Consider the following 26868-nt stretch of genomic DNA (forward strand, 5'->3'; position numbering starts at 1 on the left):
CGACTTTTTATTTGAATGAAGAAGGAAATATAGGCTAAGGCTTTATATATTTATTTATTCTAAATAAATATTACATTACCGAAATTTATACCACAATCAAATAAAAAATGAGAATACACAAATAGTATTTAAAATATGAAATGAATGGTGAATTGGAGAATTGATGCCTCACTTCTCCATCTTAATCTGGAAAAAAAGGAAATGGAAATTAATTTCGATTTGTTCTGTTTTTCTGTTACAGATGCAGTTAAAGAAGATCTAATTAATTTTATTACAGGTTCACTCAAACAGAAACAGGTCAAACATAAAATGTTTGATGTTTGAGTGTTTGCTACACTTTAATGTAATATTAAATTTCACCTTTCTGTTTTTCAGATGATTCTTCCATATGCAGCCTTGTTGGCACACGGTCAAGCCCAAACCACTCTGCTTCAGCCTTAAATATAAACATATCAAAATGTTATGGTCCTTCCATGATATGTTTAAGGGTAAAATTATGCATTAAATTGTACATAATGTAGAAGTAAAAGAATTACAATTATTTTTTTGTATCTGTGATAAAAGTACCTGAAGATGAAATCTATGTAATACATTATTTTTGATAAACTTTCGTTGGTTTTTATTCCTAATTCCTCTTGCATGAAATAGATTGAAATGAGAATTTAACTTTGTTATGATTTTTACAAAAATGCTTTAAATTTTGACTATAGATGTTTGCATTGCAAATTGTAGTTAAGAGTTACCATTAATTATTAGAACGTAGGCGATTCGGCCCTTATCTGCAATAAATAAAAAACAGGCTGCTGACGTCACACTATTTAGATTATCTCATACTTATTTTGTCCCCACAGAATAAATCAAGCTCTCTGAATCTTATTTTTCTTCTTTATCACAATATTTTAATATTTTGTACTAATAAAATATAGTCTCAGATATTTAATATAATAAAAGTACTTGAACTATATATTCTATAATTTAGTTTTTAATTTTAATTAGGTATATTTTCCTCGCTTTTTAGACAAAGCGAAAACGAGGATGTTAAGTAAAAAAGCAAATTCAGTCATGTTATTTATTAATTATTCAAATGAGCACTTAATTAAGGTAGGTACATACAAAAGATTCATGTTAGGAATGATAAAATACAAAGCTCATTGTTAAGTTGTTATTAGCATGTTATAGAAGATTAAAGTTAGTTGTTACGGTTAGCGCAATTAATCAGGGGTAGACATCTACAATACAATACATGTCGCATTACCTCTGTCGGCGTGACTTCTTCGGTGTCCACGACGTCCGGCAGAGCTTCCGCGTTGGCAGGGGGCTCGTCGTGGGCGTCGGCGCTGACTTCGGCCTCGGCTGGGCAAGTCTGGTCGGCCTCTGCCAAGTCTCCGTTGTGCATCTCCGAGCAGTCGATGAGATCGACCTTGCCCTCTCGGCTCGAGCGGGGACTGCCTTCGTCCACATGGACGTGCCCGGGCCACATGTCGTAGGGGCAAGAGTTCATCTGATGTAATCGCGTCTCGCTCGACCTAAACAAGTTCAGCGAGCCCGCGACATCCTGCAGAATCGAAGATTCGGATATTTCACTTGTCAAATGTGCAGACTCCTCGTCCTCTGTACTTCCGGAACTCAGCTGTGGTAGGTTTTCAATAATATCGCTCGAGACGTCGCACACTCTCAATCCTTCATATTTTGAAAGAGATTCGATAATTCTCCTAGATCGCCGACTGTCGGCGAGGCCACCCAGAATGAGGGAAGCCAACGACTCTAGCAGCTCCGAATTGAACGTTTCCTCGCTGCTCATCAACAGAAATCGCACGATCTTGTTATCAATCTGCGCCGGAGTGGAGCACGCGTCCCGTCCGCCACAGTCGCGGCACGCGGGCCGCGAGGCCGGCTCTGAACAGGTAGTGGACACTGGCTCGTCAACGCACTGCCCGAGCACTCCGCGAATCGACTGCAGAACTCGCTGCCGGAGCGGATCGGAGCTGATAAGCTGCAGCTCTCTGAACAACTGAATAAGAAAATCGGGATGGGATTCGTTCACGTCGATGAGCGTCGTCACCTCGGAGTAGATATTCTCCCGCAGGAGATCGAACAGTTTCGACGTCGCCTTGTCTTGCACCTCTCGGGCGGCGGTTGCCAGATTGGGATTGGGCGTTTCCGTGGAAGCGCTCGCGATGTCGATGTTGCTGGTCGGGGAGAAGTCGAGAGTGCGATTCCTCCCGGCCGCGGAGTTTTTGGCCGGGAGTTTCGTGGAGGACTTCTTTTTGTTGGCGGGCGTGTTGAGGTTGTTGGAGTGAGATTGGATGATTTCCGGGATGGGGTTGGTGTAGTCGAGGTTGCGCTGTGGGTTGTTGGAGTGCGCGCTGTGCGGGTCGGGCGCGGCGTCGGGCTCGGGGTTCTGGTTGACGTTGAGCACGTCGGGCGCGGAGGAGAAGGAACGTGAACGCTCGGGGGCGAGGTTGCGGCGCAGATGGCGCGCGGGCGGTTCGTCGTGCGCGTGCTGCGGTGCGGTGTTGCGCTTGGGCGTGAGCGAGGGCGAGGTTGAGGATGAGGTGTGGTGGAGGCTGTTGTGCGAGCGCTCGGCGAGCGGATGCGCCGCCGGTGGCTGCGCGCCTTGCTGTCCCTCCGCGTTGCTCTTGCTGTTAGCAGACAGTAGGTTCTGACGCGAGTAGCTGCAAACGAGAACTCCGATCAATAACGATCCGAAAGCGAAGCAGACTCGTATTATAAAAGCTCAATTCAAGGTAGATAGGGGAAGGTATTGTATCGGCATTTTTATTATAGCGTATCTGGAGCCGAAAGATTATTATTAATAGATTGTTAATAGGAACGCAACTCTAATATGCTAAATAGCTAGGATTCAATTAATCTAGTTTAGTGACAAATGTCGACATAAATAAATTAGTAGTATGATCAATAATAAAGCCACAAGGTAACACTGTCACACGTTTCTTACCCTCGTATGCATTAGAAGTGCAGTGACCGGAATATATATATGTACATAAATACTACCTTAAACTATTAATATATAACTAAATAAATGTTGTTTTCTAATATCTGAAATTAGAAATACATTCAATATATGGTCATATCAGATTTAAATTGGGTCAGCATAAGGTAAATCGTGTGTGAATTACCTTCTAAAATTGTCCCAATAATTATTGGCACGGTTGCCGGGTGGCACTTGGTTGTTAAGTGTGTGCGAAGCAGTCTCGGCCCGCCAACGCTCTTCCAACTAAAAAGTAAAAATCATCTTTAGACAGTATCTTTTTGATATTAAATGTTTGTATATTTTGGTACTCCTACTCTTTGGTACATTTTTATTACTGTATTCGCATTGCTACAGAATCGTCTGCAGCACCACCCGCCGACAAATCGTACCCGCCCACATGTCCTATAAGAGCCTTACGTATATAAAAGAGAAACAACGTCGAAATAATCGTTTTGTCGCACTTCAACTGGCGGGCCCCTTTTTAAAAAGGGTCCTGATATTAGGGTAGTGTCAGATAATGGAAAACACCGCACATATGTTCCGACTTTATGCCATGGTATTTACCAACAGTAATACATTCATGAGCATACGACGTGACAGCCGATTGTCGCAGAGGGAAGCGACCCTGCTTTCTGAGTCCAGGCCGTGGGTTCGATTTGAAGTGTGTTTGTTTGTTTGTCATTCCTTTACACCCTAACTTAGCAATTAAGCAACCTTATTTTTGGAATAATTCTTTGAAAGGACAGAGGAGAGTATTGCAGGCTACATTATAAAAACAATTAAACCATATGTTTTCCAGGGGATTTGTATAAAAAAAAACGTAATAAACGCGGACGAAGAACGCGGCCAACAGCTAGTTTAATAATATAGAAAATAGATACTCACGTGTGTCAGTTGTTCGCGCAACGCGTGCAACTCGCGTTGCTGCAACACTAACTGCTGCCAGCACCAGGCGCCCCACAAGCCGCAACCGCAACCGCATCCGCCCACCATTCCTATGAGTCATCGTTCGTTATCAACCCATTCAAAATTCATTTATTACAGCTAGACCTAATATAAGCACTTTAGAAACGTCAAGTCTGTCTATTTGTAGTGGTTCTACCACCGTATATTATAAAAATTAAGCTTAATTTGCTATAGTCCGCAAGAAGCAGGAGGATCGGTATGGTGTAATTTATAATTTCTTCAATCCTTATCCTTACTCCAAACCAAACAGATCTTGGGCAATACACCCTCTACGCACGTTTCGCTCCAAAATAGCATCCTTCAGGGATGTTGACTTTACAATGAATAATTGTTACTCATCTCACTCTCTCATCAGTGTAAGGATTGAAGAAATTATAAATTACACCATACAGATTCTCCTGCTTTTCGCGGAGTATAGCAAATTAAGCTTAATTTTCATAATATATCATGGATTTCCGCAAAGCCTGCTTCTATCCAATACTCTTCCACCGGTTCAAAAGGCAGATTCTACCGAGAAGAAGCCCATTACTGGCCCACTACAGGGTACGGGTCTCCCAAAAGAACGAGTAGGGTTTAGGCCGTACTCCATTTCGCTAGACTTCACACGCCTTTAAGAACAATATGGAGAACTCCTTAACCGTAAAGGCAAGTGGTATTTAAATTAAATACGGGCATAACTCTGATAAGTTAGATATGCGCAGCAGAGATTGGACTCGGTGCTTCCGAAAGGGAAACCGAAGCCCTAATCAATGGGCTATCACCGCAAAGTACGTTATATAATAAACGTTTCACTAACTATTCGATAATGACTAACGGCCTAAGGCGCCATCTACGACACCGATTCGGCAGTGCGTAATGTTTATGCAACTAGTTAACTGACACTTAAAAGATAAAAAAATGCGGTTTTTTTAATACTTTAAATCCATACGAGATACGAAATGAAAAATATGAAAATACAGACACAAAATACCACACCTTCTGGAACGGCAAATGTACACCTAGGAATCTTCTTTGATTAGGCCTTGTTCATGGTTAGTGAAAACGGGCGAAATATTTGTACATATATAAGTATGTAGCTATAATTATTTTTAGAGAAAAAATAACCTAACGAGTCAACGAAATTTAAAAATTGAGGTTATAAATAGTTACTGTCTGTTTTTTTGCATTATTTGAATATGATTTTCGATAGTGAAACTTTACTCACCGTATGGCATCATCATGTTATAGGGCATAGTCGGCGGGAAAGACATCTGCGGAGTGCCCAGCAAACGATCCATGGTCTGTGAGTGACTGTTTTGCGTGAACTGATTCGTGCGCATGTCCTGCCGAAAAAATATGTTAAATTAATCTCTCTTGATGTAAAAGTGTTCCTAAATATTTTTCTCAGGATAAAAAGTAAATAGCCTATGTTACTATCTGTCCGTTCCTCTAAATCTATCTCAAAAAACAAGTAAACTGGTTGCTTTGTAAAAGAATAAAGAAAATGTAATGAAATATGTAAGGAAGTAAAGAAAGGCCAAGCAAATGCATATATATGTGTAATGAATAGACTTATATATATTATGTATAATATATGTACTTATGAGTAAGTAGTTTATTATAATTATTTTGTATATATACATATATATTTTAAACTTAAATTGCTGCACCAACCCGTTCCTTCGTTTTTCCTGACGTCAAAGGTTGTCTAGAAGAGATCGCTTTAGTGATAAGACCGCTTTTGCATGCTCTATTTTCTATTCTAAGTATCTTCTGTATATGTGTTTAGTTTATATAAAATGTGTGTGTGCAATAAAGATTTCAAACAAACAAACAAACACATTTATCGCTTTTAAAATATTACTTGCCCGCCGCGTCTTCGTCCGCATTTATTACGCTTTTCTACTAATCCCGTGGGAAATTTTGTTTTCCTAAGATGAAAAGTAGCCTATGTTACTCCGTCCTTTCAACTAACTGTATACCAAATCCAGTTGATTGGTTGCTTAGCTAGGGCGTGACGGACGGACAAAAAAAAACAATAACATACTGGCATCCATAATATTAGTAAGGTTAATATCACAGTAGAATAGAGAGGTGTTAGGTTGTGGATATATTGAAATAACTTATAGAGCCAAATTCACAATTCACAACCGTTTATTTTTAATTGTAACAACAAACATTATTTCTGCTACATTTCTTTTTTAATTGCCGTAGACAAGAGACAAAAACATAGACAAAATAAAATAAGTAAATTAATAAGACGCCATAGATCTTTACACCAACTGGGATGACTATGGACAAAGATGTAATTAGTAACTGGATCGATACTTAAATGTTTTATTGTTCAAGTATTGAACAAGAGGAAAAGAATATTCATACTCTTACCTGATTAGATTTATTACTATTCCAGCACGTCGGTGGTATATGAGAGTACGGCAAATTTCCAGTGGCTTCATCTAAAAAAAATACAGTATTAAGTTCAAATGCCTGATTTGTATTTTATAAATAGCAAGTGAAGGTGATATGTGCAAGCGCAAGTAAAAATCGCTACTTACTGTTATGAGGTGGCGCGGCGGGCGGGACTAAGTTAACGTTGGACGATTCAAGGCGCGGCTCGTGTCGAGCATTCACATTATTATTGTTTGCAATTGATGCCTGAAAACAAAACAAAATGTATTAATGAAATTTAAGCTTAATTTTACTTTACACTGAATAATTGTAGACTTAAAAATTATTAATTGTAAAGTCAACATCTCCTAAGGATGCTCCGGTTTCGGAGCGAAACGTGCCTAGAGGGTACATTGCCGAAGATCTGTTTGGTGTGGAGTATAAGGATTGAAGAAATTATAAATTCCAGCATACAGATTCGTCTGCTTTTCGCGGACTATAGCAAATGAAGCTTAATTTTCATAATATATCATGGATTTCCGCAAAGGATACCCCAGCTTCTATCCGAAATGTATTAAAACATTTTTTCGATCATAAATGTTAAAGCAACTAAAAAGTAAATACATTTTTGTATCAGGCTTAAATACACGCTCTGCAACTAGCTTTCAGTCGCGAAATAATGTGCAACTACTACTATGCAAGAGTCTTCTCTCTCAGTGAAAAGGGTTTATTCAAAATTAAAAAATTAAAAATTTCAAGTAGGCCTAATATAAGCACTTTTGATACGTCAAGTCTGTCTGTGTGCAATGACTCTACCACCGGTTCGGAAGGCAGAGTCTACCGAGAAGAAGCCGGCAAGAAACTCAGCAGTTGCTCTTTTCCAATATCAACAATTTACATTTTACATTTTGAAATTAATTTTTCTATCTTTTGATAGAAATCGGATGCTTCCAAGCAACCTTGTCATTAAGAAATTCATGAATTGTATAGTAACCTCGCTGTAAATATGTGTTTTAACACATTCTTTAAACTTATGCATTGGTAAATCCAAAATTACTTTAGGAATCGTGTTATAAAAAACGGAAAAAAAAACCTTCTCGCGTGTACCGGTATGATGTTATGTTGTGTGATTGCGTAAACAATGCATATTCATGCGATTGCAGCAATCGCGATGGATTGATCAATTTTGCTATTTTTTTTTTCCCGTTGCCATCTCCAAAACTCTTCATCAGATCTATACGAGATTGAAATTCGGACCATTTCGGCATAAACCCCTTGCGAACAAAAATAGAATTTTATTATGCCCGAACATACATAAAAAATGACATGACATAAAAGTCGGTTGAGAATATTAAATTTTGTATTTCTTAGCTTATCTTGCTTGGCTTTAACATCAAGATACTGAATCACTTCTTAGAAATTAAAGAACTATATTTATATTTAGAACTTTAAATAACACAGCTTTTTGATATCTTCCAAATTTTATTTCACCTTCTTTGGGGTTGATTTTTGCAATAAGAAGAAGCCCATATCACAATTATAACTGCCAATCCAATCAAAAAAGTTTCAGTCGTTCCAATGATCAAATGGTAAGATTAAAATAAAGTGTTTTTGGGTTATCCTATCTATCGTTAAAAATCATACTGGCTTAGTGAAAAGGTGTCTTTGCGTACGAAATTACGATCACACACACAACACTTACACTATTTTCTTCGGATTGTCTGTCCTGTGTGGGTCGCCTTCTGGGACGGTTCCTCTGGTTGGACTTATTCCTGGAAGCACTACAAAAATAAAATAAATCACACTTATAAATATTACATGTAAATTATGAAGTTGATGAATGTACATGTTTTTACGCATTAAACAGCTGACCGAACTGGAAAAAAATTAAGCACACAGTGCAAGATTTGAAAAATGGCCATGACAGAATATTTTTTTCAAGGGGAAAGTATTCATGTGTAATTTTATTTCAGTTCAATCCACAGACACGGAGCATTGTTTGAATCTGCCGCAGATGATGATAGATTCACATATGTTAATACAATTAAACCGACAACCGCGAGCGTAACCATGTGTCAATACACCTTTACAATCAATATATCAAACGAATATTCTTTGATCTCTTTGTAAGCTGGTTTTGTATGCTTGATCTCAAGACTACTACACTAGTCTCTCAACCAACAAAATGGCTAAGGTTTAAACATCAAAGCACCATATATTATGAAAATTAAGCTTAATTTGCTATACTCCGCGAACAGCAGGAGAACCTGCATGGTGTAATTATTAATTTCTTGAATCCATATACTCCACATAAGAGTATAAGGATTGAAGAAATTATAAATAACACCATACAGATTTTACTGCTGTTCCGGGAATGTAGCAAATTAAGCTTAATTTTCATAATATTTTATGGATTTCCGCAAAGTAACGCCTGCTTCTATCCAATATCAAAGCACCACTTCTTAAACAATGTCTACTATATAAGCTGTCCCCAATTACACAGACAGTGCCCTTAAAACCCACACATAAATTTGTGGTATACATTACCTGTCGCTATCGCTGCCGTAAGTACTGCCGAGATGTGAGGGGACCGTGTTTATAGACCTTGTCCCTAGTACGCTGTCACCTCCAGCCTACAACAAACATTGCTTACTCATTAAGGTGGTCAACAGCCTATAACAGTTCACTGCTTGACTCAACGTCTCTCCCTTAAGTTCTCCCATAAGGGGAGAAATGCCCAATCAGCATACAGCAGGGCAAGCACGGGTAGGATACAAAAATTTTATCCCCCGGTTAAATCCTCTGACGAGGGATATAATGAACGTGTCCACCTGCACGCAAGCACGGGAACATAGAATAAGAGTAAGGTAACCCCCGTTTATTATTACACATTTATTATTTGGATATTATTTCCACTAGTGCTCTGAGAGTTGATAAAGCTGTGCGAGATGATACATTTTTATCATTTCCCGGGGATATAATTGTCTCCTGTCAATGCTAGCCGTGCTGCGCAGAAAATTTGGTGATCTCCCGATCATCAGCTATCCTGGTTTTTTATTAATTTAACAACTTAAAGTTCTTTATATCTGATTCAACTATATGAAGGACACAATATGGCTAAAATGGTGAAGGACCAAAAAATTCTTCTATACAATTAACACTTAGCTTAATTTGCTATAATCCGCGAGAAGCATCGGAATATCTTATTATAACTTTTAAATATTTTTCTTCCACTACAAGTTAGCCCCTGATGATGCAGTCAAAGATGGTAGCGGGCTAACGTGTTATAGGATAGCAAATCCGAAATTATAAATTACCAAATTGCCGGGAATCGTATTTGCGAACACAGAGGTCCCCGCCGCACCAGGGAGGTGACTTTACAATGAACAGATATCGCAATTGCTTAAGCAAGTGTAAAATTGTAGGGTAAAGTCAACATCTCCAAGGTCAGTCTCTCTACATGAAGTTAACAAATTATGATTATGTTACACATATCGCCATCTAGTCCCAAAGTAAGCGTAGCTTGTCATTAAGACAGACATAGAAGTTTAAAGCGAAAATAAGATAATAAAAAGCAGTGCTCCGCTGTTTTAATTTTGAGGACACATACCCTGAAGTTTTCGGTGTCCCTCGAGTTCTGAGAATCCATTGGGACGTGTTCCGATCGAGATTCCGGTTCTTCTTGTTCGCTGAAATAATCAGATACATAAGTTTATTTAAATTCAACATGTTTTTTTTCAAGTATCGACTTTAAATAGATAGATACAATTATATATATACAGTTGGTATATATGTAATTGTATCTTTAGACTAAAATGGTGGAATTTGAATAACATTTCGTGTTTAGATATTTTTTGTCTTGGAATACGCAAAATAATATAGGATATGTTTTACAGCATCCCGATATCCAATATGATATGATCGAACATTTAGGGTCGATTTTTTTTATATATTGCTCTGTTTCAAATTATTAAAACTGACTAAAAAATACATGAGATCACAAAGTCAATGGTACAGAAAAGACTTCTATGACAGTTTATGACACAACTAAAGAATTACTATTAATTGGATAGTTACAATTTCATACCTGTTATACGAGTGATTAACGACGGATGCGGCGCGCGAATCGGCTTTCATGTTTTGAACTTCTACAGGCGTCGTGAGTGTCTATACAAAATAGTAGCATATCTAATATCAAAAATTACTGAAAACTTGTAGGCAGAGGGCGCTGTGTGTTTATTACTTGTCAGGTATGTGGCTCTCACTTAGTTTGTATCAGAACAAAAACTTATTACTAGGATTAGATTTTCGATTTTAGTCAGAATTCAAGAAACAAAATGATGACATAGTTTCGTCCGGTCAATTTCTAACGCGTTAACTGACCTCTTTATTGAGTAGCGCCTCCAGTTCACGCTGTTTGTCAGCAAGCAAGGCCCGCAATTGCATCTGACGTCGTTCCGCTGGCCCGGGGCATGCCGCGGACCTAGATCGAACCTCTTCGTTCACCTTCTTCTGTTTCCTCTCTGCGACAAACAATGAGTAAGCTATCGAAAATTTTTACCATCATCTTTATCATCATCAACAGCCTATAACACTCCACTGCTGGACACACTGGCCTCTCCCAACATGCGGGTTTGTGATCGCAGTAGTTGATAGAATTAGCACAGAGAACGCTACTGGCCGTTAACCGTTATGTACCCCTAGTCGCCGCGTATTACACCAGCGGGAAGAGTTGAGGTGGTAACAACTATATTTTGATCTGCCGCCATCACTCAGCATATACGGAAAGACACGGAAATTTATATATTTATTTTACTTCCGATAACGAAGAACCTTGAAGAGATGTAGACTATACAGCGCACAGTAGAAATTCAACTTTTTCAATTAGTTGTAGGCATAAATTGCAGAAGAATTTTTTTTGGATTGAAGCAGGCGTTACTTTGCGGAAATACATGATATATTACGAAAATTAAGCTTAATTTGCTATACCTACCTAGAGTACCTAGCCAAAGGTAGGTTTGGTGTGGAGTATAAGCATTGAAGAAACTATAAATTACACGATACAGATTCTCCTGCTTTTTGCGGAGTATAGCAAATTGAGCTTAATTTTCATAATGTGAAGAAATTGTATGTCAAAGCGTAAAGTATTAGTGGAAGAAGAATAGACGGAATTAATGTATGGAGGATATGCGTGAAAAAGGAATGCATACATAATTGAAGGCTGTGCGCAGTGAGTGGCCTTGAAAATAAATTATGTGATAATGGTAAAGAAAGCGAATGGCAAGCTACGAGCTAAAATAAATTAACAAACGGAAGTCTGTTTCACTAATTTTAAATAAAATTTTAGGTATAATTATAGGTATTAATATATATAGGTTTTATAAAGAACTTTTACGATTAAGTTTCATTTAGGTTATTCCTTAAATTTTTTAGACTTGCAATAACTTCTACATTAAATGTCCGATTGGAATGAATTAAAAATTATTTCACTGCTATATATGCCCTTGATGATAAAACTATTTACTTGAATAAGAATTAATACTGCGGTACCAACGTAACCAACTTTTGTTTCTAACCGCGCTCTAATTAAATTTTAGGACACAAAAGCTGCTATTGCGACTCAATAAAAGTTTCATATATTGCCTCGTGGACTTTTTATAGATAATAATGAGTACTTTAATTATGTTATCATGGTTCTTATGTATAACTCTTTCTCTTTATTTATCTCATATTATTACGAATTAATTCTTCCTTACCCTTGTTCGTCACTATGTCTGAGATCCGAGCTCGTTCGCCCATTATTTTCTCAGTCTCCATACGTAGCTCTTGTGCTAACTGTTGCAGTGTATTGATGTTGGCTTCGTGACCTAGTGTTAGAGCGTATACCACTTAACAAAAGTCAAACCATTTTAAATATAAATTGTTATCGTTCGAGTAAATTAAATTGTAAAATGTTTTAGTTTCATCATCATCCTTAGACTTTATTATATCCCATTTCTAGGAGAAATTTGTGTGAAAGTGCTACCGTGGTCCAGTTACCTGGCGTTAAATTAAGACTCTTTTGTACATAAATCTCTAAACTATACAAAACTAAGATCACAAACAAAAGGCGGCCTTATAGCGATAAGGCCAATCGGTTAATTAGTAAATAATGAAAGCGGTAGCTAATTTACTTGGTTGCTGGTGTTGCTGATGTTGCGCTTGCATGTGTTGTTGATGTTGATGTTGTTGCTGATGCTGCTGATGTTGATGTTGATGCTGCTGAGTCTGCAGAAGTTGCTGCTGAGCCTGCAGATGTTGTTGCTGCGCCTGTATGTGCTGTTGCGCCTGTATGTGCTGCTGCGCCTGAATCTGCTGCTGATGTTGAACTTGCTGCTGCGAGTGCTGTTCGTTGGTAAACTTGTGCCTCTGGGGCAAAGTGTTCCTCACGCGACAAACGCTGCCCTCGTTTGACCATCCACCCATACTACCGCCCCCTTCAGATTTACTGTCGACAATATATAAATATAAATGTAATTTATTTAGCGCTTTAATTACATGCCTGTTATCAAATATTGGATATGTAATCCATGATATATTATGAAAATTAAGCTTAATTTGCTATACTCCGCGAAAAGCAGGAGAATCTGTATGGTGTAATTTATAATTTCTTCAATCCTCATACTCCACCCCTAACAGATCATCGCCAATCTACCCTTTACGCACGTTTCGTTCGAAACCGGAGCATCCTCAGGAGATGTTGACTTTACAATGAATAATTATTATCGCCAATGGCGTGCATTCAAGGTATGCACTAAGCAGCCAGAAATAATAATAAGGGTAGGCTTTTTGTAGCGCTTACAATGCTTCCCTTTAAGTTTTCTATAATTTGTGTTGTAGATTTTAGATTGTATATAATCTGCATGCTAAGTGCATACCCTGCATGCCATAGATTAACGCCACCCTAATTTTTACCTCGATAGTTTATTCTAAAATTAAAAATAAAACTAAAAGAATAAGTATTACTTTTAATTTTTATATCATGCCTAACACAACTTAGTACCTTTAAGCAATTACTGGGTAATGTGAAAATTAAATAATATTCAGGTATAAATTACTTATTAGTAAGGCTGTTAATACTCTTTAATTGGACACCATTTAGTGTTAATAATTTGTTTTTTTCAAATATTACTAAATAGCGCTATTTTACTTGAAAAATTGAAGTTTATTGAAAGCGATAAAAATTCGACTTATTTCGCCCTACAATCTTGCATAATTTTTATCAGTTTAGGACAGTAAACCTATCGTTTGATTGACTTCTATTCAATGAATTTAGTTAAAATAGTTTAAGAAACTTCACATAACTATACTACAATTTTACCAACTTAATTTAAAAAAAACATGTATTAAAAAATTGCGATCTATTTTCATTTGTTTTATTTATTTTATATATTTACACACTTGTGTTATTTCGATTGCTCAAACATACTTTACAATTAATTATTATAAAAATATTACTTACATTATAAAACAGAATAGAATAAATGGCCATTACAGTACATGTATTCCAAACTAAAGTGTTAAAATTTTAGACAACTGTTTTAATACGAAGCGACATATTCATAAACTACAAATAACTTTATACCATATATTTTTTAAAGATTTTTTACTCACTTATCATGCAAGTTGGAATGACCAGGCAAATGAAAGGATTCTTCGTGAACACCCGTGAGATGGTCCGCTTCAAATGTTTCTACCGACCGCATGAGATCTAAATACAGGAATAATTAATTTTAACACGCGTTTTTATATTTATAGCACCTGTAAACGTCTATTTTAACAATGGCCAATGAATTAAGATGTACGCCACTTATAAGTAAAGCGTTGCGAACATAGCAATCGTTTTAAAGACATATATATGTGAACATTATACAGTAATGCAATTATCGGGTTATTCAACAGTTTCGTTAAACGCAACGACTGCATTACAATATGAAGAGTCGTAAAACATTTTTTATTTATACGGGATGAAAAAAGAATTACTTATTGTTCAGTCTAAATAACATAGTGTTAATATGCAATATGCAACACACTTTGGATTCCGAACATATTATAATTGAACCATATGACCTGCTGACTCTTAGCATGTTATGAATAAAATATATTTTTTAATTACAGAATGCAATATTAAAGTTTGAGTTTTAAAATTGTTGAATTTATTACTACTAGTTGCTTCGCGCGACTTCGTTTTAGAATGTGTACGGCCATGCTGTTCTCTGAATCCTGTGCAAAAGAATATGTCGATCGCTTGCTAAGTGAAAACAAATCTATTCCATGGGAATCAAATATTTTTCCGGGATAAAAAGTGGAACTGTTCTATCACTGTGCAATATTTCATCCAAATCCGTTCAGCCATTGTTGCAGGATTTAGTGACGTCAATACAAAATTTTATAATAGCATATATTATCTACATACCTTTAGTTTTTTGCAGTGCTGTCTTTATGGCTTTTATTTCCATTAACTTAAATGGATCCTCATTTTTGAGATTGACGCCCGATTTATTACCTGATAAAGATATACAACGTAAGCAAAGGACAAAGGTTTTTTAATGTATTGACTCTATGATAGAAAACGTAAAAGAAATAAACTCTATGTAACGACACTGAAGGGACTGTGCATTTTATGGCGTTATAAACAGTTGTCGTTAAATGGAGAGAAGAAAAATCATTGATCTCGAGTCAACTTATAGAAAATTCCTGCTTCATCAGCATTGAAAATGTCAATTGGTGCGTATTATTCTGTGAATTTTGACTCTATTAATTCAATCATGAGTCGCATTCGTATCAACACTTCGTGCTTCCCCACTTATTTTACCATAGTTGATATGATGACGTTGCTTGAATTTTCCGAGCCATCCTTCTGATGCTTTGAAAGAAGTGAAACCAAGTTCTACAGCAAAATTCTCCGCCTTAGCTTTCACGAGCGGCCCCGAGATAGGCATATTATTCTGGCGCTGTCGGCGAAACCATGATAGTACAGCCTGATCCAAATCTTCGTATTTAGGCTTCTTTAATTTTTTTGGAAGATTTCCCCTCGCCCTCGGCTTGGAGAATTTTTTCTTTGTTTTTCCATATTGTGGACAAGGTAGAGCGACTAAATCCAAAGCGTTTGCCTACATCACTTATCTTCTCTCCCGTTTCTATTGCGCGTATCAGTAAAACTTTTTCTTCAATACACAGTGATTTTCTTTTACTAGCCATGTTTACATTATGAAAGTTTGTGAACAACTATATACGTATAGATAATCCACGACTCATAGTCATGGTCAACAACAGTCTACACGTGCAAGCAATCCCAATTTGTAAACAAAAGAACGAATTTCTTAGAAAGTTCGTATGGATGATGCCGACAGTCGAGTTTATTGCGGGCTAGGATAATAAAGCGACAAAAAAACGTACACAGCTGCGTAGTTTTTAGTAATTTTAGCAACTTAAAAAGTACTTTATTACTCAATTGTTGTCGTTATTGAGGGTGGGTGTAATGCTATGTAGAGTGTATCATTGTATGGAAGACAAGCTAAACCAACCGAAACCAATTAATTTCGACGCTTTAGGGAGTTCGTCGTTAAATCGAGGGACGTTACATGAGTTTACACTGTAAATTGAAAAAATTTAAAAGTAATGAAATAACACCGGATATTTCGGCAAACGGAATTCGATTTAAGTACTATCGCATTAAAAAAAAATACTTAAATTTATTAATTAAATTTAGTATTACATTTTAGAAACGTTAGCAACAAAACTGTCATTCACTATTCGTTACAACTTTTAGCCAATTGTTTAATGAACTGAATAATTAATTATGTATAAAATATCCAATTATAAATACTCCTCTACTTCTAGTTTACTAGTCTACTTTTAGTCTAGATTATATTAAAGACTTGACTATATTATTATATATAAGTAATTTACATTTGCGCGAAGATTCATCGTCGCCACTATCTTCGCCGGAACTCGAGTAAGTGTTATGCGAGCTACCGAGACGAGTCGCCATTTGTAGTTTTTGAAATTCTGAAACCTGAAAAAATAATCGTCATAGCAAAAGGTGTGTATTTAAAAATCATTTCAGAGTAAAAGCCTTGAAATATATTGTAGCAAGGGGAATGGAAGAGGAAATGATATATGTGTTACATTTGCCTTCGCCAAAGTATTGGCGAAATATTATTATCATTGGACTGGACCCAAAAAACATAATATTCTAGGTGTCAATATTTGCGTGATTTGTGGCATCGAATATTTGCGTTATTTAGTGACATGACACATTTACTTGAGCTGTGACATCCAAAACATTTCCTCAATTGAGATATAAATTTACCAACTTCTAATCAAATAGGACTCACTATAGAATTTAGTGATGATTTATATATATACATAAATCATCACTAAATTCTATTCTACTTATTCTTTCTATTCTATTCTATTATAATTACTATATTATATATATAATGCCAAAATAATAAAGATAATACTTGGTCACTACTCATTTAGGATCCAAAGAATTAAGAACATACAGAAACCGTGTACAGGACCAATATTGAAGCATCAAAAACCACTCCAATATAGTATGATTTCTCGAATAAACGGCTAATCACTTCATATAATTCAGCAGTTGACAGTAATTATTTCACCTCTAGTGTAATAAGTTCACTATTAAATGGGAAAAAGTTTGTGAGCTACATTCCGCGGGCGTAAAGTGATACAATATATGTATATATAATGCACTGCATACAATAATGGCTGAATGAGGATTATGTGTGTTCTTAATTCAATTTTAGGATCCTGGCTTCATCCAAAACGAAGTTACAGGTAGTCGAAAGTGCCCTGAGTGGCTTTGAGAAAAGGATGGTAAGGCTGTGCTTTTGTTTGTTTGCCTTTGCCCCCAGATTATACACAATATCCACAACAAGATAAGTTAACAAAACATGCCGATAGCGTCATATGTGAACAGTCTTCTTCTTCTTAGGATGCCGTCTCCTTACGAATGTTGGCAATCACTAAGGTTATCTCTACTTTGGACACCGCTGCTCTAAATAATCATTCGGTGCTCTTTCTAAACCATTGTCGTAGACTTTTGAGCCATTATATCCTTCTCCGGCCACCACTGCCACTTTACCTAGTATAATAAGCTAAGCGGATGATAAGCTTTCATCTCTCACAAGATAGAAAAATGAGAAAAAAGAGCAACTGCTGAGTTTCTGGCCGGCTTCATCTCCGTAGAATCTGTACCGTTGGTAGAGTCACTACAAACAGACAGACTTGACGTTTCAAAAGCGCTTATATGTGGCCTACTTGAAATAAATGTATTTTGAATTATGTTTTTTTTTTTTTTAATTTTTAAGTTCATATTTTTGGTGTTCCGCATCGCATAACCAAAATATTCTAACTTTCATCTTTTATATGTTAAGAGTACCTCTGGATCCTTATCCATTCTCTGCAATATAGTTCTATTCCGTACACGATCTGTCCAAGATATTCTTAACATACGTATGTACACCCACATCTCGGACGCATCGAGTTTCCTGGACAGGATCTCTGTTAGATTCCAATTTCTACACCATATAGGAATTCAGAGAACACATAGCACCGCGCTATGCGTGTTCCAAGAGCAATGCTTAGGTTTTATGAGTAATTTTTTCAGTCTAGACAAGTCGTTGCGTGCTTGCTCTATTCTGCTTGCTCTATGTGAACAGTATTACAGTCCATTGCGTTATGTGAACAGTATAGGTGAAAATTCCGACTAACGTTTTAAACTCTTGCTTCTCTCGTTTATAGAATACGTACCAGTGTTTCCATGTGCTGTTTTTTAAGCTGCAGTTCACGTAGCTTGATTTGCAGAATGCGGCCGCGGTCGTTCATAAGTCCCTCGTCGTCTTCAACCTCGCTGTCACGGCCGCCGCCCGCTGCCTCCTGGTGAAGGCGGAATACCTAATGTTAGCAACACTAAAGAAACTGTGCGGTATTGCGGTTGGAATAAAGTTAAGTTTTTATATATCTTCCTCCTATCATCGCTTAATAGAGAGATAGATAGTGGTTTCGTTTATTTTAACTAAAGCTTTCCGCAGTAATAAAAACACATATCCTTTTTCCGTCACTAAGACGCAAGCTATATTTATTTATTTTTAAATTGTACGGAACTGCCCTTTTTGGTACAAAAGTTATGTGAAGTACATTAAATAACTTTCCAGGAATTCTGTCTTCATTTTTATCAAGTTATAAGCAAATAAACTTTCACATCCATTCAGATCTACATCCTCGTAACCCGCTATATTCAACGTGTCTTTGTTGCACACATAAGGTAGAGTTCTTGAAGTATCGAAAAGAGTTCTCTAGGATCTACACCCTCGAAACCACATAATGTTAAATTCAAAGTGTTTGTCAGAACATGCATAGAGTTATTTAAGTATGTAAAAGAGCGCTTTATAAAAAATAATTAACGTTTGCAAAAACACCAATCTAAATTCACCACAAGTAGCTATTAGATATTAGATTTTTTTTTAATTCGAACTATTTTAAATTAAAAACGTAGAGTGAATTATTTGTATCGCGCAACGATTGTACGATAAAATATGTATGCAAATTTACCTCGCTGCTGGCTATATTGCCATCCCTCAGAGAGAACCTCTCGTCCTGGCTGTGCACAGAGTGAGTGGAGCGCGCGTGTTCGCTGTCAATGTTGTTGGATGTCAGTTGCGGGCTGGACAGCACCTCGTTGGATTGCGGCAATGTCGTCGCTACCCCTATCTGATTCGCACCGTACATGCGATTTGAATGATGGTAGTTCGCACTGAGTGTCAGATTCTGACAAAAATTAAATGATATCATTAACATCGCATTAGCGTCTCTCTAGCGGCTTGTATAGGCATACAATTGTTTCCCCTGACAAGGGATGAATTAACGAATCCACCTGCCAAAGCACGGGAATGCAAAGTAGGAGAAGTTTAGGTATCCCGTTAAATTATTACTCTGATATTAAATCCACTTGTATGCCAATGCTCAGAGATTTGATAAAGCTGGAGGGTGGGAAGGGTTAAAACCCCAGGGAGAAAATTGTCTCCTGCCTACGCTAGCCGTGAAAGACACGGATCTTCTCTCATAATGAAAAGGGTTAAGCCGTTGGACTACACAGGTCTTTGAGAGTTCATTATGGAGAGCTCTCAGACATGCTGGTTTTTTTCGCGATGTTTTCCTGCACCCTTAAACTTAATAATAAATAAAATTTCATGCAATCATCAAATTACTTAGTTATCTGTAGTACTAACATTAGAATTTCAGTGTTTTTAGTTGAAACGCGCTCATCTATGGAACTATGAGGCTGATTTGAAAAATCTTTTACTGCATTCGATTGCTTAGGAGGTTTAGATTAGGTAATTTAAAATAAAGAAAGCTAAGCGAAACCGAAGTATAAACGTTAGCGGTATATGCGTTGCGGTTGGTCGAAGTATAAGTACGTATTGATAAAAGAAGCGGATATTTTTTCATGGAATAAATATAGCCGCGGGACACAAACAGCACGCGAGTTTCTTTAGACTGCAAATTCTACTAAATTCTGCTGAAAGCATCCGTTGACAGACACATTGAAATTTATATACTTATCCAAATTTTACACTTTGAGCCTCTGGACGTGTTATATAAATTAAAAAAAATTATAGGGTAAATATAAACTAATTCAATATAATACCTGCATTCCACTAAAGTTTTCATGTGATGTGGACGGGTGATGTATTTCCTGCGATTGCCTCTCCTTACTTAATTCTTCTAGTTGTTGTTTTGCTTCTGCCTAAAATATATTATTTATAAGTATAAGAAAGTATTTATTTACACACACTTTTATTGCATACCAAAGAAAAAAGTAGTTACAGAGATATAAATAAGGGCAAGAGAGTACAATTTGGTTAAGTATCTAAATATATATAAGAGAAAATCACTGACTCAGTAACTCACTGACTAATCATGAAATCTCAGGAACTATAAGTTGAAATATTGATTCTAGAATGTTGGTGTCAGCTAAGAAACTGTTTTGATAATTACCACACCAAAGGGGTTAAATAAGGATTGGAAGTTTGGATGAAATTCCTGTTTTTTAAGTTAGTTACGTGGAAATCGGCATTTTTGTTATCAGCTTTAAATCCTCCTCCTTTAGGGTTGTAAAATAGGGAGGGAATGTTTTTACTGATTTTTTTAACCCCCTAAACCTGAAATTTAGAAAATAGCTTTCCTTTAAAGCATAGATATTCAGGAGTTAACAAGATATTTTATCCAAATCTACCCCTATAATTTGTATAAAAGTCCTATGTTTTTCAAGGTAAGGAGGCCCCTAAATTTGCATAATAGGTTAACAACTATAAAACATAGGCTAATAAGTCAGGGATGCACGCACAGCAGACGTAAAGTTTCGGATGCGGAAACCAGCCCAGTAGATGAAGGAAAAGAGAGGGATGAATTAATAAAGTTAGTGAAACTGAGAAAATAGGTATTTAGTAGTAAATCGCAATGTATTATTATAACTATAAACGCCGAGGTTTGTCTTTCTGTCTGTTTGTAGCCATCAACTGTATAAACTATTGAACTGAATCAAGGAAATGTGCCGGTAGTTTTCTTGTTGGAGAAGGGCAATGGCACCATTGGCGATCTTCTCAAGCTCACTGGACAGCATTTTGTGTAACTTCTTATATTATCTTATCTAATTACTACTTATCTAATAACTTATCATATTTCAGGCTGATGACATATAAATCATGGTACTGATTTTGACGTTCTGGTGGATACGCCTATCTCCTTTATATTCCCTAAGTCGCCTCGTACGACTCCCGCGTGTAGAGGAAGGAAGGCAACTGAATTCTGATCTTCCATCACTACACAGCACTTATAGACCATTAAAAATATACACCTATTTAAATTAAACGTTCGTCGAACCCTACCTGATATTTAAGCAGTCGCTTCTGTTGTTGTTTTAATGCAGTGAGGCGTATTTGTGATAACTCCATTTTGTTTTTTATCTCATTTTGCCAAAGTTCATTGTCACTGTATGCTGAGTCGTTACTTTGGTCAGATACAGGTCTTACAACTACATCTTGCTGAAAATGACATTCACTTAAATGGTACAATGATAAAAACTTAGCAGCTCATGGTTAGAGATTTAAGTGAAATGAAAGGGAAACTAGAGATTATGCTGTAAAATGACCAGATACTAAAACAGACACATTTCAAGCAAACACTCAATTCAAAACCTGTTTATTAAGTATAAAAAATACAAAAATACAATTGTTCAGTATTTTTGTTAAGCTAGTTAGACATGGTTACTTTTTAACATATAACATGCTATGCAAATCTATTAAAACAAGATGACACACACTGCATACATCGACAGAACAAAACCTGATCTTTGTTGCAGCTAGAATCTTTATTTTTATTTCTCATTTCTTCCATAATAGCAATTTTTTCCACACACGCCATGATATTTTTTCGTAACATGTCATTAAGTTGTTTATCATCTTTCTTTACCTCGGGTTCACAAGTAATTGATTCTATTTCTTTAATTTCAACTCTGTCACTACCACTTTCATCAACAATGTCGATACTTTCAGTGACAGTTTCATTATTTATTTGATTTTCATCTCCTTGTCTAGTAATAGTTGTCTTGTTCAAATGTTCATTTTCAAAGTTTGTTACTTTCTTTAGATTCACGTTCGGAGTATTTTTATCATTATTCGTCTTAATATTGCAAGATTTATCTTGAGTTACTGCTTTTTCAGGAATAACATCATTTTTACTTTCTGATTCACTTGTACCGATTGCTCCTTGACCAGGAGTTATACTTTCAATTTGAGCTTCAGCATTGTTACCTTGCATTAAAACTAACATAGACTCAAGTTTTGTTTCACTTTCTTTCAACTGCATTACCATTTTTACTAGTTCATCATATTCTTCTTTTGTGTGGTTAATAAAGGCCTAAATTATATTTTCATTTTAATTATAAAAAAAAATTGTTGTTTGTGCACTATGTCATTACCTATATACGGTTTACTTATCAGATATAAATTGATAATTGCATATATAAAATTTGATATTGCGGAGCGAGCTTATTCTAATAAATTAGTCATCTTAGTTTCTTCTCTTCAAAATATTTAATAGCGCAATCATTTTAAAGTACAACGCATTACCTACCTCATCCTCTGAATTCCTCATTGTATCAACAAGAGATGACGTAACTCTTATATATTCCCTGATCTGTCCAAGACGACGTTCGACAGCCGCCGCGTCTGGGCACGCTGCAACAATCGCTTCTCCTAAAGCTCTGGCTGATTCTCTGTGAGCCTTTTATATAAAATTAAATGTTAATACATTTAAGATAAAGAGGCCAAAGCTTTTGATTAAGTAAAACTTTACAATTGACTGCAATCTCATCTGACGTTAAGTGACATTGCTGTTATTCATGCAAGCATGGTTGAAAATGAAAACCAGTAGATAATGTTTTTTTTTCTTTTAAATAATTAATGTGTAATTTATTATTACTAGTTTATATTAATATACAAAATCCAATTTTCATGTACTTTACCTGATTATTCTCATTTATGTTGTTAAAACTGCCTTGGCCCTGGTCGTACATGTTGTTCATTAAATTGACAGATTTTGTACCAGATCTCGAATTAGAGATTGTGGAATTATTATTGTTTGAATTATTTCCTTCAAAAGTATTACGAGTTGAATTCAAATTCCTAGTCAAGTTGTTCCTATTCTGATTAGGACCCTAAAATACAAAGATTAATTAAATAATATAAGTCCTAAAACTACTTTAAAAATTACAGAGGTTTCTGCACTTTACATGAATATAATGCCTAAAAGTGCCTTTCTTCTTGTCAAAATCACTTTATTAAACAGGTTCAATAGCAAACTTACATTAAATTGTTGAGACATATTCCCTGCAACAGCATTAGGTGTTGTGGGATTAACTATCATAACAGCAGCCGCTGCATGATTAGAATGTGGAATTAGGCCTGTAATATAAACATTTTGATAAAAATATAATAGAATTTTCTTCAAATAGTTTTTTAACAAAATTAAAATAATAATACTAAACAAAATGTGCTAAATCAGTTAAATCAATCACAAGGACAGTCTTCCATAAAACACATTCTCAGTATGATGTGTTTTATTTTAATAAATATACACTTTTCCAATTTTACTTAGCATATTTGCATTTTTGTAATTCTGTCCGAGATACTAAAAAACAGTAATCTTTGTTAAAGTAATTTTTTATCATGAATATAAGCAAAACGAATCTGTACCATTCTGCATTTGGTGTGCGGTGTAAGGATGCAAAGTATGTGAGGAATTAGAGGCTGCATCATCATGGTGATCTGATGGTAAATTTTCCCTGTTTTGTACAGTCAGTGGTAACGCTCGAGGTTGAGGCCTCACAGGAACAAACCTTCCAAACCCGCCCTCATATGCTACTGAATTATCTAGAAATACCAACATATTTAATTATAAAGAAATAGAAATATTATTAAATTCTTACTTATATTTGTTTGTTTGTATGCCATTCTGCTAAGGCAAGAGAGCCAATTAATTTGTGGCTGGATTTACATTGTTATAAGTTAAAGATTATTCTGGGAAATCCTTTCTAACAAAGCAATATCCCATTATAATATAAATAATTCTTTTGGTGTATTAAAATAAGAACTTTAATAAGACTCTTAACCATAATTATTCTTCTTTAATACTTTTATGCATTTCACTAAAAGGTCCAAAATAACTTACCTAAGTCAGTGAGTTCTTGATCTGATGTGTTATTTGTCTGTTTTCTAGACTGATTACAATTAGATCTTGTGTTATATTCTGAAACTGGCACCCAATCCAGAGAAGTCTAAAAAATGTTCCGGTTTCTTTAAATCACATTAATACACAATACCACAGTCAAAAATGTTGTGATTATATTTATCGATAGATATATTTGATCTTTTGCATCATTCACTGTTAGATACCTTCTTATGTTTAAGTTTTGAAAAACATCCACCCATATGGATGATCAAGATTAAAGTGCAAATATTAAAATATCAATTAGGGACTGATTTGATTTTAATATTAATAGAACAGAAAGAATTTCTAAGACCAAAGCGTGTGAACCATTCAGATAATATTGGCAATTATCCAAAATGAGTGGCTCGCTGAATTTTCTATAAATAACAGCCACATGTGTTCTGTGAAAACTTCAGTTCACTGTGATCAGTAGCAATTAAGAATCAGAATAAATATGTAGTGTTTGGACCAATACGGCTCCTGTGCATTTAATATATGAAGTATGTATTACCGTCACCAAGTTAGATGCCATATCTCGCCTTGTTGGTGTTACAGCTTCTTGGGGTACATTGCAATTATTCCTCACTTTCGTTTTAGGTATGGTACCCGTACGTCCTGGATGCCTCTCCTTATTGCCAGGGGCCATTATACACCGATATTTATTTTTAAATTAAATATTTTAAACGATTCTTAAAATAAAACATTCTTCACAAGCTTGTATAAAATAGATTTGATTAAGTCTAAGGAAGGAACATTTGAATTATTAAAGCACTTTTGTTAGGAAATGAATCAAGAAAATCAAGGTCTATTTTTTAGTTTTTAAAAAAAAATCGTCAATCCAAGATTCAAGAGTCGACGCAAATTGACAGTGACATTAGATTTACCAATAATTTAAGCTGCGTTCTCGTAAAGTAAAATTACATTCAATCGTAAAAAATCGATCTTTTAGGTGAACTGAATATTACTTATATTTGAATTCTAGTATTAACAACTAACATATTTAAAGTATGTAAATCCTTATTTCTAGTTTATTTAAAGAATTATAAGTGAAAATAGGAATTTCAAATTGAAATTCATATGTGAAACCTACAAAGTGTTTATATTCTCTTTGGTTGGAATGATCACGAAATGAATGAACGCGAATGAAGCATCAATTCAAATTTTCAAACTCTTTGTGATTCGCGCCCGGCGCCAGTTCGCGAAGTCTCGTACTCGTGGTTGTAGCGTGGTTACATAGTTTGCTGTGCCTTGCGACTCGTTAACAATTATTTTTATCTACGGCCTCTTTAAAAAATGTGCAAGTGGTGTCTTTATTATTAAAGTGAAAGTGCAAGAGAAGAAATCTAAGACGTATTATTTCTTTTCTTTTGGGTAATATTAATTGTATTAATTAGGCATACTTGTTGAGTTTAATTTATGAATAAGACAACATTCTAAATTAATTAAGTCAATCAAAAACCATGTAGCTACATATCTACATATTTGTAAAATTACAGTAAACGGTAGTAACTACTGAGTTTCGTTGGAATACTTTTTTTTGCATTGAAGTTCAGGAGACGATAATTACGCATAAAAGTTTTTAGAGAAAATAACAACATTCACTTTAATGCACTTATGATGGGATAATCGAACAATCTTTTTTATTATTAAAATAACAAAAAAAAAACTGCGGGCGAGTTTCCAACGAGTCACACCCAGTCATGTCACACTGACTCGTTGGGATTTTTTTCCCATCGACTCAACACTGTTCATTGGATGTGTTTCGTTGGGAACCGTCATGAAAAAAGAAGTTGCAACGAGTCACACTTATTTATTCCTCCATAGCCTCTACTGGAGAAATAATGCCAGAACCGTCCTGAAAATGAAAAAACGGACGTCGATTTCTCTTCTATCCTAAAATTAGATAATCTGCCTAGGTATACGTCTGATGGGTTCAGTCGTCCGGAGCGAGGAAAGCCCGGATCCAAACATAAATTTGCGAGGCTCGTGCCGGGGTTCAAACTCTGTCACCCCGTAAGGGATGCCGAAGCCCTAACCTAGGCTATCACCGCATGAAAAGGCCAGCTTTATATCACTAACAAGACTCATTTTGTGTAGAGACGGGATCATTCACGTATACTACGGAACCCAGCCCTCTGCTACATAGTCTTCTAACCTTCCGTCAGTTCCAAATAAAGGAACATTGAAACTGTTCAGCTTTATGATATTAAGAACAGATAGTAAAGATAGCGATATAATGTGTTTTAACATATTTAACAAACTATTGAATAGCGGTTAGCAACGGCGGTAGCAACGTTGACCCAAGTCAGTAAATGGACGGGTGTCTGACTTTGGAAGTTTGAATAAGATTTCGCATCCGTTAGTATCAGCTCCTATCACTATCAAAGAATAGTGATTTCAGTATCAGTATCGTTAAACCTTTAATTTGGGGTTTGGTGCTTTCTACTAAGGTGTTCTATTCTCATTCACCAATCATATTCATTAGATCTACTGACAAAACTGAACCGATAATACAACCTTTCATGTGCAAAAAATAAAACGTAAAATCGTTCAAAACTTTCATCCCCTCACATCCAAGGGAACTGTGCTGAACTTGGGATAAAAGTATGCTATGACCTTAGTATGAAAACAAATCGGGCGAAGTTACATTTCAATTAAATCGGTAGTACCGTAAATTAGGGCGACTAAGATACAGACGAAAA

The 26868-nt window shown here is 35.9% G+C and overlaps 2 protein-coding genes across 9 annotated transcripts in view; one reads left to right on the forward strand and one right to left on the reverse strand.

The window, feature by feature from the left end:
* Nucleotides 1–77: 77 nt before the first annotated feature.
* LOC120624044 (putative uncharacterized protein DDB_G0282133) lies at nt 78–25007 on the reverse strand. 8 transcript variants are annotated; one of them, XM_039890364.1, is made up of 29 exons: nt 24678–25006; nt 24128–24233; nt 23653–23829; nt 23264–23361; nt 22923–23114; nt 22532–22681; nt 21743–22315; nt 21286–21441; nt 20046–20144; nt 18950–19165; nt 18149–18292; nt 16280–16385; nt 14784–14873; nt 13982–14078; nt 12502–12815; nt 12085–12195; nt 10712–10851; nt 10416–10495; nt 9939–10017; nt 8876–8961; nt 8031–8109; nt 6496–6595; nt 6326–6396; nt 5166–5283; nt 3881–3990; nt 3141–3238; nt 1256–2675; nt 361–436; nt 78–186 (listed from the first exon to the last, which is right to left on the reverse strand). In XM_039890364.1, exons 1-29 carry the CDS (start codon nt 24810–24812, stop codon nt 182–184), a joined length of 5226 nt encoding a protein of 1741 aa, XP_039746298.1. In that variant the 5' UTR covers nt 24813–25006; the 3' UTR covers nt 78–181. The 8 variants fall into 8 exon arrangements, with proteins under 8 accessions (XP_039746298.1, XP_039746301.1, XP_039746299.1 ...); XM_039890367.1 differs by lacking the exon at nt 78–186 and having other exon boundaries at nt 350–436; nt 18950–19108; nt 24678–25007; XM_039890365.1 differs by lacking the exon at nt 78–186 and having other exon boundaries at nt 350–436; nt 8031–8100; nt 24678–25007.
* A 345-nt stretch (nt 25008–25352) lies between these two features.
* LOC120623662 overlaps nt 25353–26868 on the forward strand; it is a 36985-nt gene continuing 35469 nt past the window's right edge. Inside the window, exon 1 of the mRNA XM_039889823.1 lies at nt 25353–25537. The gene's annotated coding sequence lies outside the window, so the exon portion shown is untranslated. The remainder of the gene's footprint in view (nt 25538–26868) is intronic.

The sequence above is a fragment of the Pararge aegeria genome, chromosome 5 (genome assembly GCF_905163445.1).
Source record: "Pararge aegeria chromosome 5, ilParAegt1.1, whole genome shotgun sequence".
NCBI classification, from domain to species: Eukaryota; Metazoa; Arthropoda; class Insecta; order Lepidoptera; family Nymphalidae; genus Pararge; species Pararge aegeria.

Coding starts and splice junctions, on each gene's coding strand:
- LOC120624044 (XM_039890363.1), bottom strand. CDS start 24,812: ATGGCCCCTGGCAATAAGGAGAGGCATCCAGGACGTACGGGTACCATA. Junction 23,115..23,263: donor ATATGTCTCAACAATTTAAT/GTAAGTTTGCTA, acceptor TTTGTATTTTAG/GGTCCTAATCAGAATAGGAA. Junction 437..1,255: donor AAGAAGTCACGCCGACAGAG/GTAATGCGACAT, acceptor TTTATATTTAAG/GCTGAAGCAGAGTGGTTTGG.